At 49.3% G+C, this 13,170-nt stretch overlaps 2 protein-coding genes across 2 annotated transcripts in view; one reads left to right on the forward strand and one right to left on the reverse strand.

Moving 5' to 3' along the window:
• MYO19 (myosin XIX) overlaps positions 1–11,743 on the forward strand; it is a 42,609-nt gene extending 30,866 nt beyond the window's left edge. The window contains 10 exon segments of the mRNA XM_023204693.3: positions 292–444; positions 1,497–1,604; positions 2,851–2,921; positions 3,667–3,770; positions 5,607–5,773; positions 5,883–6,012; positions 7,941–8,026; positions 8,539–8,835; positions 10,984–11,103; positions 11,106–11,743. Coding sequence (XP_023060461.2) covers positions 292–444; positions 1,497–1,604; positions 2,851–2,921; positions 3,667–3,770; positions 5,607–5,773; positions 5,883–6,012; positions 7,941–8,026; positions 8,539–8,835; positions 10,984–11,103; positions 11,106–11,261 — 1,392 coding nt within the window. The 3' untranslated portion in view covers positions 11,262–11,743.
• ZNHIT3 (zinc finger HIT-type containing 3) overlaps positions 11,557–13,170 on the reverse strand; it is an 8,389-nt gene continuing 6,775 nt past the window's right edge. Inside the window, exon 3 of the mRNA XM_023204698.2 lies at positions 11,557–12,154. Coding sequence (XP_023060466.1) covers positions 11,973–12,154 — 182 coding nt within the window. The 3' untranslated portion in view covers positions 11,557–11,972. The remainder of the gene's footprint in view (positions 12,155–13,170) is intronic.

Consider the following 13,170-nt stretch of genomic DNA (forward strand, 5'->3'; position numbering starts at 1 on the left):
ACGTAGTAGTTTCCTATCATGAGTCCTCTCTCTCCTGAACCTCCTCCCAGAATCCAGAATCACCATCTTGGGCCCACCTGCCTGAGGTCTCCACTAATCAAGCATGACCTGCCTGGAGATCACCCTTGTTAGACTGGGTCTCCAGGTCTCTGGTCATCCCGGGGACCTTCTCTTGGACTTGGGCCCTGTCCTACCTGGAAGCCCTGTCATCTGCGGCTTGGGTGGGCAGTGGATGGCTATGGGCAGAAGCTCCACCTGTCCTCACCTGCTGCTCTTGCCATTTCTCAACAGGACCCTGTCCCACCTGAGCTGACCAGTCTCCTGCAACAATCCCAGGACCCCCTGCTCATGGGGCTGTTTCCTACTAACCCCAAAGAGAAGACCCAGGAGGAACCCTCTGGCCAGAGCAGGGCCCCTGTGTTGACCGTGGTATCCAAGTTCAAGGTGGGTCTAATGTGCTGATGGGAGGTGCTTGCTTCACTCTGCAGTCTCACGAATATTTATTGAGCACCTGCCAGGATCGGTGCTGTTTGCTGGGGAGCAGTGGCAAGTCAAGTAGATGTGGTCCCAGTCCCCTGGAGTTTATACTTCAGTGTGGAAGACAGAAACAGTAGACAAATAGGCTATCAGGTATATGATGGGAAGCCTAGGGGCCTATGGGGGCACTATGCAGCCTCTCACCCTCTGCCAGTGGGGTGCTCATGGACAGAGGATCAGCTACATGAGCTTCTTTGACCTGGCTCATCCCCAGCTATCTAGCTTCCTGCTCTAACCCTACCCTCGCTCACTTCTCTCACATTGTCTGCTTTCTACCTCTCCTCAGCCCTTGCATGTACCACCCCACCTTCCTGGGATACTCTTGACCACTGCCCCATCAGCTCCACCTCACTCCCATCCTCCATGCTCCTTTTCCTAGTTTAGTCCTTCTCATCCTTCAGACTTTAGCTCTATCACCACCTCCTTGAGGAGGCACACAGAAAGCCAGGTTTGATTAGCACCTTCCTACCCAGCCTCAGACACACCCCCAAGGGTGTTCATCCAACATGTGTGGCCCATTGGACTGAGCTCTGACATGGCAGCAGGCAGCCTGTGGTACAGCCTGCAGCACACAGGATGAGCTGAATGATAACAGTTGTTGCTGAATGAATGGCAGGGAGTTTTGAGATCGTTCTTTCCTAAGAAGATTATTCTGGGGAGAAGCAGGGCAGGGAAAGAGGAGGAGATTGGATTCAGGCAGACCAGTCAGGGAGGGTCACAGGTTTAGAAGGGTCCCTGAAGACAGAGGTGAGGAGCATGGGAAGTCGGGAGAGGAATGTGCTCTGAGCCGGCTCATTTGAGAGCCTGCAACAGTCATCCCTGCACAGGAGATTCCTGGTCTCAAGATCCTGGAAGTTCCAGGCCTGCTGGAGGCATTTGATGTAGTTACTAACCAGAGCCCAGCTGATGGCCCTGGGCAGCCCCTCTCCCTGCCTAACCCCATGGTCTCTCATCTGCAGGCCTCACTGGAGCAGCTTCTGCAGGTCCTACACAGCACCACGCCCCACTACATTCGCTGCATCAAGCCCAACAGCCAGGGCCAGGCACAGACCTTCCTCCAAGAGGAGGTAATTAATACCGGGCCAAAGCTGCTTTGCACCAAGCCCCATCTGGCCAAGGCCCTGAAGAGATGAAGGGCAGGACATCTGCTCCAAATGGAGTGAACAAAGGTGGTCTCTCCAGCCAGGCCTGACATGAGAGAGGACCCATCTCCCTTGCTGTGGCAGGGCAAGCATGTATGGTTGTGTAGTCTGTGCATGGTAGCCTAGCCAGGAGGCAAGTTCCAGTGCTTCTTGTTCTTTGAGCCTTGTACCCTGATGAGAAACTGAAGCTGTGCAGAGGAATGGGTGTCTCTTGTGATAAGCTGAAAGTCTGCATCACCATACAGTCCCCATACAGTGCAGCTGTTTCTCACTGGAGGTATCGTTTTTTTTTTTCTTTTTTTTTTTTTTTTTGAGACCGAGCCTCACTCTGTCACCCAGGCTGGAGTGCAGTGGTACAATCTCAGCTCACTGCAACTTCCACCTCCCGAGTTCAAGTGATTCTCCTGCCTCAGTCTCCCAAATAGCTGGGATTACAGGTACACACCACCACACCCAGCTGAATTTTGTCTTTTTAGTAGAGATGGGGTTTCGCCATGTTAGCCAGGCTGGTCTCGAACTCCTGACCTCAGGTCATCTGCCCGCCTCAGCCTCCCAGAGTGCTAGGATTACAGGCGTGAGCCACTGCACTCAGCCGGTATCATATTTTTCTAATCTAACAAAAGCATTCTAGCCAGCAACTGCCCTTTTCTTGGGGTTCCAGGTTCTGAGGGATGTGGATAAGGGGTGAATGCTGGGCACTGCTGAAGGTGTGGCCTGGTAGATGTGGCCTTTGGGTTTGTAGCCAGGACAACTTAGTTCTGTGGTAAAGACCTGGGTTCAGGTCACAGAAGAATCTTTATAGTATAATCTTCCCTGCCTCTCAGCTGTGAACCACCCTCTAATGCCTGCAAACAATGAAAACAATCCAAACTGGAAATTTGCCTGGGCTGGGCTGTGTGGTAGTGAGACTACACTGAGGGCAGGGTGAGACAGAGCCAGGACAGCACTTGCCTCAGTTGTATCAGAAGCCACACATTGGATGAGGGGGACTTGGGACCACCGGGACCCTTTCTTGCAGGGAGATTTGTTTTCAAGGTCCCTCGATTAGCCAAGCCTTGGGAGAGCCTGCAGCTCGGCACTGGCCAGGGCCTAAGAAGGGCTAAGAGGAATGGCATTTCTGGCCTGCTGGCCGCGTGCTGCAGGTGCCTACCCTGTCTCCCCACCCTTGCAGGTTCTGAGCCAGCTGGAGGCCTGTGGCCTCGTGGAGACCATCCATATCAGTGCTGCTGGCTTCCCCATCCGGTGAGTGGGCTCAATCACGGCACAGCGCAGGGCCAGTGCAGAGTGGCGCTCGGGACTCTCATGGGGCAAGAGCCTGCACAACCCAAAGTGAGATGTGGAGATGAAGAGAAAGAGGCTGGTCTGTAGAAGTCAACTGGGAACTAGGGAGCAGCATCCATTCATTTATCCATTCACTTATTGTGCACTATTTTGTACCCGCTGATGACTGTGACGAAAGCCACATTGGTACAATGTTGGGGACAGAAGCCAGACTCAGGAGGGCTGACAAGCAATTGGGAGGAAGTGCAGATATCAGGTGCCATCAGCTGTTTGAGAAGTGTTGCCTTCATGGGGAGCAGGGAGATCTGGGGGAAGCAGAGGAGACTGTGGGGTCGGAGGGGTCAGAGGGGAGATGTGGCCAAGCATGTCTGCATCATAGCAGTGGTCCAGTTGTTGGGGGAGAGACCTGTCAGCCCCTTTGGAGGGAGGCAGCCCACAGATCCCCTAACACAAGAGATGCTTTGTGTTGGTAGACCAAGGCAGCAGGGAGAACAGACCCATTTTAAATGGTCTTTACGGGCTTCCGACCAAGTGATCCTAGAAATCGCTCCAAAACCACATTCACATTCAGCGGGGATACTCAGGGAGGGCAGCACTGTGCTGTGTTGTTGAGCAGATTAAATAGAATAACTTCCGTTTAGCCCTGAGCCATGTACCTGGCTCACAGATGAAGTAATTCTCTCCTTCTGCCTGCTTTGGCTTCCAGGATCTCTCACCAAAACTTTGTAGAACGATACAAGTTACTGAGAAGGCTTCGTCCTCACACATCCTCTGGCCCCCACAGCCCATATCCTGCCAAAGGGCTCCCTGGTGAGTGGGACCCATGTGTTAGTCATTTGTGCAACCACAGTTTACTGAGCATCTACCCTGTGCCCTATCTCAGGGCTAGGGGCTGGGGCTTACTGGTGAATAAAACACAGCACTGGTTTTGGTTCAGTGGGGGAAACAGATTCAAAAAAGACAAATAGTATGGAAAGTGGAAAGGCAGAGCTATGAGCAGGATGCTTTGGGTGGTGCTGGGGAGTTGTGAATTGGGGAAGGCTTCCTGGAGGAGGTAGTATCTGAAAATAAATTGGATTAGCCAGGTGATGGGTGGTCCACATGACAGATGTAATCTGAACAAAAGCCCGGAGGCTTGAGGCAGCAGTGTGGATATGAGGAATTCCGCCCCATCTGTGTTGCTGGTTCATTGAGGCAGAGAACTGGGGCAGGTGAGGCTGGAGTGGCAGGTAGGGCTCCATCAAGGAATCTGGACTTGATTCTCTGGGCACATGAGCAGGCACTGCAGGGGAGGGAGCAAATGACTCTCTCAGCCTCACACTTTCTGAAGCCCACTCTGGGGGTGCCATGGAGGGCCGTGGGAGTGAGGCTGCAAAGTTGCCCCAGTAGAGAGAAACAAGAAATGTGGGCACAGTCGGGAAATGTTTGTTCGAAGAAACTGGTCAGTCTTGGTAGGGGCTTGACTAGATGTAGAGGGAGAGGAAAAGAGTAAATTAGCCTGGGCAGTAGGGGAAAGCAAGAGGAAGAGAGGTTCAGGGAGGCTCAAGAGCCTGGGCGTGGGTGACTTGTCCAGTGCAGAAGTCTGCAAGGCACTTGGGCAGGCTTTAGTCTCGAGGGAAAGATCTGGAGGCCCTCATATGGGGGTTGTTAGCATGCAGATAAAACTGAGGCTGTGGGAGCCACGGGACCCAGACACAGGCAGAGGGAGAACAGGCCAAGGACAGGCTGCCGGGGGGTCCCACCTCGGCAGGACCCCAGCCCAGCACCACTGCCCCTCCCACCCAGCCTTACCCCGGGCCCCTCACAGCCACTGGGGCAATCCTGCTTTATTTCCTCCCCTCCTGGGCAGTTTTCACTTTCCTTTCACCCTTTCTCCTTTCTTCTCCCTCTCCATGCTGTCCTGTTCCATGTCTCTTGCCCAAAGCCCTTCTGGTCCCTGGTTGATTTTGCTGCTGTTTCTCATCTGTGGTGTCTCCTTTGGCAGCCTCTGTCTCCAGAGAGGCACTGGGCAGCTAAGGTGGTCAGAGTCCTCAGGTAAATCCTCCCTCTCCAGGAGTAAGCCCTGCGAGCTGCGGGAGGGCAGGCAGTGGGACGCGGGTCCTTTGCAGGGCTGGGATTTTTTTAAATTTATTTTTTAATTTATTCTTGTTATTTGCAATAGAAGATTCCCAAACTAAGGGCTGGGATTGCATCTCCCTTTTCCCATACATGGTGGGGAGTGAGGGGTTGGGGCTGAGGGAGTGGCCTAGCTGCCCTGTTTGGCCCTCAGGATGTGCATTTGTGGCCTTGGAAACAAATGCTGGCTGAGCAGCCTGGGAATCCAAGCTTGGAAGGAGTCACCCTTCCAGGTGTCAGGTACCCTTTGCCAGCCTGCCCAAAGGGACTCACGGCAGTAGAGGTTGTAGGACACCCCAGGACACACAGGCACAAGTGGGTCTTCCAAGGCTCCACGGAACAGCCAGTGCCCTGAGGGACAATAGAGGGACTGTTGGTGGCTTCCTCCAAAAGAACGAGGAAAAAATGGCTAGAGCCAAGAACAGCAGGAAAGAGACCTGTAGAGTGCTAGGGAGGCCAAAGCCAGTTTCTTCAGGCCACAGAGGCATGCAGAGACGACCATGCACTGATAGGGCCATCTCCCTCCCCCAGAATGGTGTCCACACAGCGAGGAAGCCACGCTTGGACTTCTCATCCAGGACATTCTCCACATTCTGCCGGTCCTAACTCAGGCAGCAGCCACACCTGGTGACTCAGCTGAGGCCATGCCAGCCCCCATGCACTGTGGCAGGACCAAGGTGTTCATTACTGATTCCATGGTGAGCTGGTTTGGGCATGAGGAGGTTACAGAGGCCAGTTGTGTGCTCCCCTCAGCAGGATGGGGCAGGGGGAGAAGAGGCTGCCCTCAGTGGGTGCCTTTTCTCCCAGCTGGAGCTTCTGGAATGCGGGCGTGCCCAGGTGCTGGAGCAGTGTGCCCGCTGCATCCAGGGTGGCTGGAGGCGACACCGGCATCGAGAGCAGGAGCGGCAGCGGCGGGCCGCCATGCTCATCCAGGCAGGTAGGTGGGCAGGTCACCTGTCAGCACTGCACACAGACTCCACAGGATGTTGGTTTCCTTTGAAACATGGCTCGTCGAGTCCCCATCTCCTGAAGCTGTGTCCCAGCCTGAAGAGATGGATGGCACGTCCCTGTGGTGTGCTGGGATTCAGATTCCCTATCCCTCTCACCTATAATGTCTCTCCAGTTCAGTGGAAACCAAGTCACTCCATAAACAAAGGTACTCTGTAAGAAGTGGAGGCTAAACGTTGTCTTTAATTCCTCTTTCTCAGACCCTGACAGCTGTTTAGGCCAACTTTTTTTTTCCTTCATGATAACTCAAACCATTACCTGCTGGGCTCTAGGGCTGGAATGAATTTAAGGAGAAGGTAAAAACCAAAAGGAGTTCATCAAATGAAAAGATGTATTAACCACCATGTTCATAGTGGTCTTATTTTGAAAAGAAAAAGTGTTAGAAAGAACCCAAATATCTAACAGTGGTGACGTCATAGCCAAATGAGGGACCGGACTGTCCCTATGATGCAGCTAAGTGTTTTTGAAGACTATTATAAATTTAATGGAGAACCACTTCCATAATGATATTCATACCTAGATGCCAAACTACATATTTAGGGTGATGCCATCCTTGTAAGGTGTGTTTCTGTGTGTGTAGGCATTAAAAAATTGTATAAGGAAGCTGGGCACAATAGTTCGCTCTTATAATCCCAGCACTTTGGGAGGCTGAGGTGGGAGTATCACTTGAGCCCAGGAATTTGAGACCAGCCTGGGCAACATGGGGAGGCCTCATCGCTACAAAAAAAAAAATGGCTGGACGTGGAGGCTCACACCTGTAATCCCAGCACTTTGGCAGGCCAAGGCAGGCAGATGATTTGAGGTCAGGAGTTCGAGACCAGCCTGGCCAACATGGCAAAACCCTGTGTCTACTAAAAACACAAAAATTAGCCAAGTGTGGTAGTACGCACCTGTAATCCTAGCTACTCAGGAGGCTGAGGCAGGAGAATCACCTCACCCCAAGAGGCAGAGGTTGCAGTGAGCTGAGATTGCACCATTGCACTCCAGCCTGGGTGACAGAGCAAGACTCTGTCTCAAAAGAAATAAAATAACAATTAACTGTGCCTGGTGGCACGTGCCCTGGTCCCAGTTACTCCAGAGGCTGAGGCAAGAGGATCGCTTGAGCCTGGAAGATTGAAGCTACGGCCTTACTGAGGCTACAACAAGCTGTTCATGCCACTGCACTCCAGCCTGGGCAAGACACTGTCTCAAAAAAAAAAAAAAGAAAAAACAAAACAAAAAGAATATGCTGAAATTGTAGAGAAGAGAATAAATTCTATTTATTCTTTTTATAAATTCTATTTTATAATAGAATTTTATAAAATAAATAAAATTCTATATAATAAAATTCTATATAATAAAAAATAAAATTTTATATAATAAAATTCTATAAAATAGAATTTTATAAATTATATTTATCCACCATCTATTAATTGTATCAGTGTTTGGGTATATGGTGATATGAGATCAGGGATGCATAAAGCAACCAAATTCAACTGAGGAGTTAAAAAAAAAAAAAAAGGCAATTTTTAAAGGCACAGACGGTCCAGACCCCTCCCATTCCCTGGGTGCTGACCTGGACCAAGCCTGAGACGGGAAGTGACTGCTGGGCCCTCAGCCAGTCCAGGCTCCCCAGTGCCCCTTCACTGTATTGTGTAGGTGTATCCAAGTGTGTGGGCAGTGTAAGGAATGTTTAAAAGCCAATTTTGCCTTATGTATTGACTTCAGAATGTTATCTGTAGCACAAGGTAGTCATTTATTGAAAAAAAAAATACATATTTGAAAGTTTGACAGCAACTGTGGTGCTGCTGCAGCCAGGTCACTGACAGCTCTAACGGCTCCTTTGTTATCTCTCCTGTTTCTGGGCGAACCTCTTAGCCATTCGTTCCTGGTTAACTCGGAAACACATCCAGAGGCTACATGCAGCTGCCACAGTCATCAAGCATGCGTGGCAGAAGTGGAGAGTAAGTAAGACCCAAGAAGTCGGGGTGGGCCGTGGATCAGTTTTGGGGATCAGATGGACCCAAGTGGGAATGCTGGCTCTGCCACTGTAATGCAGGTGGCCTTGGGCAGGTTGTTCACATGTGAGCCTCATATTCCTCGTGTATGCGGTGGGCACAGTAACACCTACCCTGCAGGGTGGTTCTGAAGGTCAAGAGTGGTATAAGCAACTCTGGGAATATACCAAACTCTGGGATGTACACTTTAGAAGACTGGGTTTTATGGCATATCAGTTATATCTCAATGGGCTGTTTTTTTGTTTTCAAGTAGCATATGTAAGGCCTAAGCACAGTTGCCTGGGGTGTATAGACTTGTGCCATATGGAACCAGTTTGGTTCAGGGCAGCCAGCTGTTCACAACCAGGTGCCTTCGGTTCACCTTGTTAACATGATTTGTTAAAGATAGTTTTGATTTCCATTTTCTGCGAAGAGGGCTAGATAAATCTAAAGCTATAAAGGGATGTTTGCTTTTTAAGATCAGAATGGCCTACCTTGCTGCTAAAGAACTGGATGGTGTGGAAGAAAAACACTTCTCTCAAGCTCCCTGTTCCTTGAGCACCTCGCCGCTGCAGACCAGGTTCCTGGAGGCAATAATCCGCCTCTGGCCCCTGGGACTGGTCCTGGCCAATACAGCAATGGGTGTAGGCAGCTTTCAGAGGAAATTAGTGGTCTGGGCCTGCCTCCAGCTCCCCAGGAGCAGCCCCAGTAGCTACACTGTCCAGACAGCACAAGAAGACCAGGCTGGTGTCACATCCATCCGAGCACTGCCTCAGGTACGTTGTATGTGATGGCCATGACAGCTTTGATCCTGAGAACAGCAGGAGCAAAGCCTACAAGTTCACAGTGGGAGTGGGACTGAGGCTGGGACAAGATCCATCCCTGGCCAGGCACGGTGGCTCACGCCTGTGATCCCAGCACTTTGGGAGGCCGAGACGGGCGGATCACAAGGTCAGGAGATTGAGACCATCCTGGCTAATATGGTGAAACCCCGTCTCTACTAAAAAATACAAAAAACCTCGCTGGGCGAGGTGGCGGGCGCCTGTAGTCCCAGCTACTTGGGAGGCTGAGGAAGGAGAATGGCGTAAACCCAGGAGGCGGAGCTTGCAGTGAGCTGAGATCTGGCCACTGCACTCCAGCCTGGGCAACAGAGTGAGACTCTGTCTCAAAAAAAAAAAAAAAAGATCCCTCCCTAACCCTACTGGGTAAACCAGAGGCCTGCACGTCCTAACCAACTGCAGGTTTGGATTATTTACTTTGTTATAACTGGGAATCTTCCAGAGCCCTTTATCTTTCTAAAAAGTGCTTCTAATTATTTCAGCATCTCTAAATCTTCTTTTAGTCCCATTTCTAAATGCAGTGCTGCGTTTCTAGCAAGCTCCCAGCTGATGCTGATACTCCATGAACCACACTGTGAGAACCAAGGCTCTAGATGAGTCAGGAGCAGGAGGTGGTTAAATTTCGGCTTAGGGCCTGGAGTGGTGGCTCACACCTGTAATCCCAGCATTTTGGGAAGCCGAGGCAGGTGGATCACCTGAGGTCAGGAGTTCAAGACCAGCCTGGCCAACATGGCGAAACCCTGTCTCTACTAAAAATATGAAAATGAGTTGGGTGTAGTGGCAGGCACCCGTAGTCCCAGCTACTCGGGAAGCTGAGGCATGAGAATTGCTTGAACCTGGGAGGCAGAGATTGCAGTGAGCCAAGATTGTGCCACTGCACTCCAGCCTGTCAGACAAGAGTCTGTGTAAAAAAAAAAAAAAAAAAAAAAGTTTGGCTTAGGGTAATAATAGGTCAGTTACAGAAAAGAGGAAAAATTCATGAGACGTAGCAAAAAAGAAACTACCCAAGACTTGAGAGCAAATAATCTAGTTAGTCCCACATCACAACTTCGGTTGTGATCAGTTGGTTACCTCAAATGGCACTGGATTTGTCACCATGTTTTCCTCTAACTGTATTGCTGGGTTTTTCTCCTTTTCTAGCTGAGGAAATGACAGGCAGGGTCAGTGGTCCAAGTTCTCTGTGGGTCTTTTTTCATGTTAATTTTTTGAGATGGAGTCTCACTCTGTTGCCAGGATGGAATGCAGTGGGTTTAAGTGATTCTCCTGCCTCAGCCTCCCGAATAGCTGGGACTACAGGGCATGTGCCACCACACCTGGCTGCATTTTTTTTTGTATTTTTAAGAGACAGGGTTTCGCCATATTGGCCAGGCTGGTCTCGAACCCCTGACTTCAAGCGGTCCGCCTGCCTTGCCCTCCCAAAGTGCCGGGATTGCAGGTGTGAGCCACCGTGCCCAGCTGTTTGCATCCAAGGAAAAGTCAGCCAGTACACTCAGGAAGTCAGTGTCACTTTGTGAGTCACCCCAGTAAGCCAGGCCTCATAGAAATAAAGTGGCCGAGGAAAGGTGAAAGTGTGTTGCACTGGGAGGTAGAACTCCAGGGTCTGGGTCCTGGTTCTGCCCCATTCAGTGGATGGTCTTGGCTAAGACACATTTTCTCGGAGTCTGTCTATAAAATGGGCTAATACTCAACCTGCTGCATGGAGTCACAGCAAGGAGTAAGTGAAATGACAAGGCAGAAGGAAACACCGAATTTCCATTCAGAGGAATTACTATAGGCCTTAATCTGAATGAAATCTCCCATGAAAACACACAGGCCTGCGAAACAGAAAGGTAAATCTTTTGTTCTTCCGGCTTTAAGCAGTCATAGGAGTGTGACAGACATTCCTCTTAGGGAGCGCCTCCTCCTAGGGTTTCCTCATCTGTCTCGCACTGAGTGGATGTAACACTATTTTAATCCTGCTGTGGCCCCCAATACTAGTACTTGTCCATACCTCCTTGCATTTCTAGCATCTGCTGTGTGGGGTTCTGTTAGGCTTTGGCATTCCCAGGAACTGGGGCTAAAGCTGCAGCTCTCTCTCCCCTCTAGGGATCGATCAAGTTTCACTGCAGAAAGTCTCCACTGCGCTATGCTGACATCTGCCCTGAACCTTCGCCCTACAGCATTACAGGCTTTAATCAGATTCTGCTGGAAAGACACAGGTTGATCCACATGTGACCTCTTCTGCCTTTACTGGGCTGGGTGATCCTTGGTGCCTTTGTTTCCACAAGGCCTTTTCCTGCCAGCTGCCTTGCCAAAGACATTTAATCAGCACACAGCTGCCAGACTATTCCCACAGTGCTCCAAATGCACATGAACAACAGTAACGGCTCCAGCCTTCAAGCCAGGGCCCCATGCCCAGTGCATCAGTGGGCCTGGGGCTCCAGGCTACATCAAGCACTGATGGTGTCAGGGCTGGTAGTTAGCAAACCAGGGTTAAGAAGCATCAGGGCCACATTTCACTACCTTCACAGATCAAACTCAGCAGCAGTCATGACTGACTGTCACTACAGTGGGGACCCCAATTCCACATAAGCACTTTTGGAAGAAAACAACCAAAGTTGGCCTAAAATTGGCGCTGGGGAAAATTTTGTGGTTATTTCCTTTAAAAAGGAACAAAACTTTAGTATTTAATAAGTTGATTTATTTAATGTAATTTCAAACGATTATGAATAATGCAATGTACAGTAGAATCACATCCTGATTTTATTTAGTAACACTGACCAAGTTTAACTCCATATGAAGTGTAAAGCTTGGTATCATTTATGATGTCTATCAACTGTACCAAAAGTAAAACATTTAAAAACAACCATCTGAATGTCAAGTTTTTTCTCCATAAAGGACTTGCCACCTTAAGGGCCCCACGTCTGCCTGAAACATGAGCCACATCAATGCCGGTAAAGGCCTGTATAACCTAGTCTGCATCCTGGAAACCTCTTCTGTCTGGGGCCCCCCACACTAGCTGGTCTCCTGGGAGAGGGAGCAGGCAGGTTCTGGGAGTCAAGCACACGTTTGAGCAAGCAGCACAATAATCCATCTTAAGAATCCTCATTCTGGGATGGCTCCACAATTCCTAAACAACAGTCTGCAAACTCCACAAACAAGGGCTCTTGCATGTAGGCTCTCATGAGCTTTGCTTTGTCTTCCCCCTGATCGAGGTTGACCATCAACTGCCTGAGGTGTGGATTGAGCAATAAGCTTCTTAATGTTGCAGATTCCCCTAAAAATTAACAAGAAAAAAAGCCAATCTGAGTTCAAGTGGGAAAACATGGAGATGGCTGAAAATTGAAGAAATATTTCAAGTGTAATAAAACTATCAGCCAGGCGTGGTGGCTCCTGTCTGTAATACCAGCAATTAGGGAGGTCAAGGTGGGCAAGATCGCTTGAGCTCAGAAGTTCAAGACCAGCCTGGGCAACATGGTGAGATACCACCTCTATAAAATGAAAGGTGAGATCAGTCTATCAAACTATTTCCACATTAAATGCAGTAACAGATACTAGTTCTTGGTATCTTTGTAAATATTGTAACTTCGTGCCACTTCAGCTAAGAAAAAAATGCTTTATCAGCACAATCAAAAAGCTAATAATAGCATTAAGCTGCTGGCATGATTTCCTTCTAGCCATACAAGTTGCCAGTGGTGAAGACAGCTATATGAAATACTCTGATGTCTAAGCATGTGATTTGGCGTGCAGCAGGACCAGTAGCAGGGAACCAACAATAACACCTGCATGGTACTTTACAGTCTATAAAATTTTTCACACCTATTACCAGCTCAGCTCCAAACTCAGTCTAATCATAACCATGAGACTAAGTGCAAAGCATAACCTTTTAACATGATTCTGTGACATGGGAAGAATGAAATTAACACACTATACACATGTAACAATGTTTTAAGGACTGAATAAGCAGTGCTACAAAAATGGCAACACCTGTTTCCCCTTAATCAAATCATGTGATAACCTGTTTGCGTTAAAGGCTGGACTGTGAACTGAGCACTGGGGATCTGGGAATACAGGTCCCTGCTGTACAAATTGGTATGTGAGAGATAAATTACCATAAAATGTAACAGTGATTTATTACTAGTAAGTCCAAATTGCTAAGGGAAACCAAAAAAGTGCCTAATTCTGAAAGAGACACAAAAAGTCAAGAAAAGCTTAGCTGAGCAAAGCAAACTTGAACCAAGCCTTGATGCACCCTAGTGTTCACATCCTTACTTGTATATGTGGTCCTGTGGT

This window comes from Piliocolobus tephrosceles, chromosome 16, assembly GCF_002776525.5.
Source record: "Piliocolobus tephrosceles isolate RC106 chromosome 16, ASM277652v3, whole genome shotgun sequence".
In the NCBI taxonomy this organism is placed as follows: domain Eukaryota; kingdom Metazoa; phylum Chordata; class Mammalia; order Primates; family Cercopithecidae; genus Piliocolobus; species Piliocolobus tephrosceles.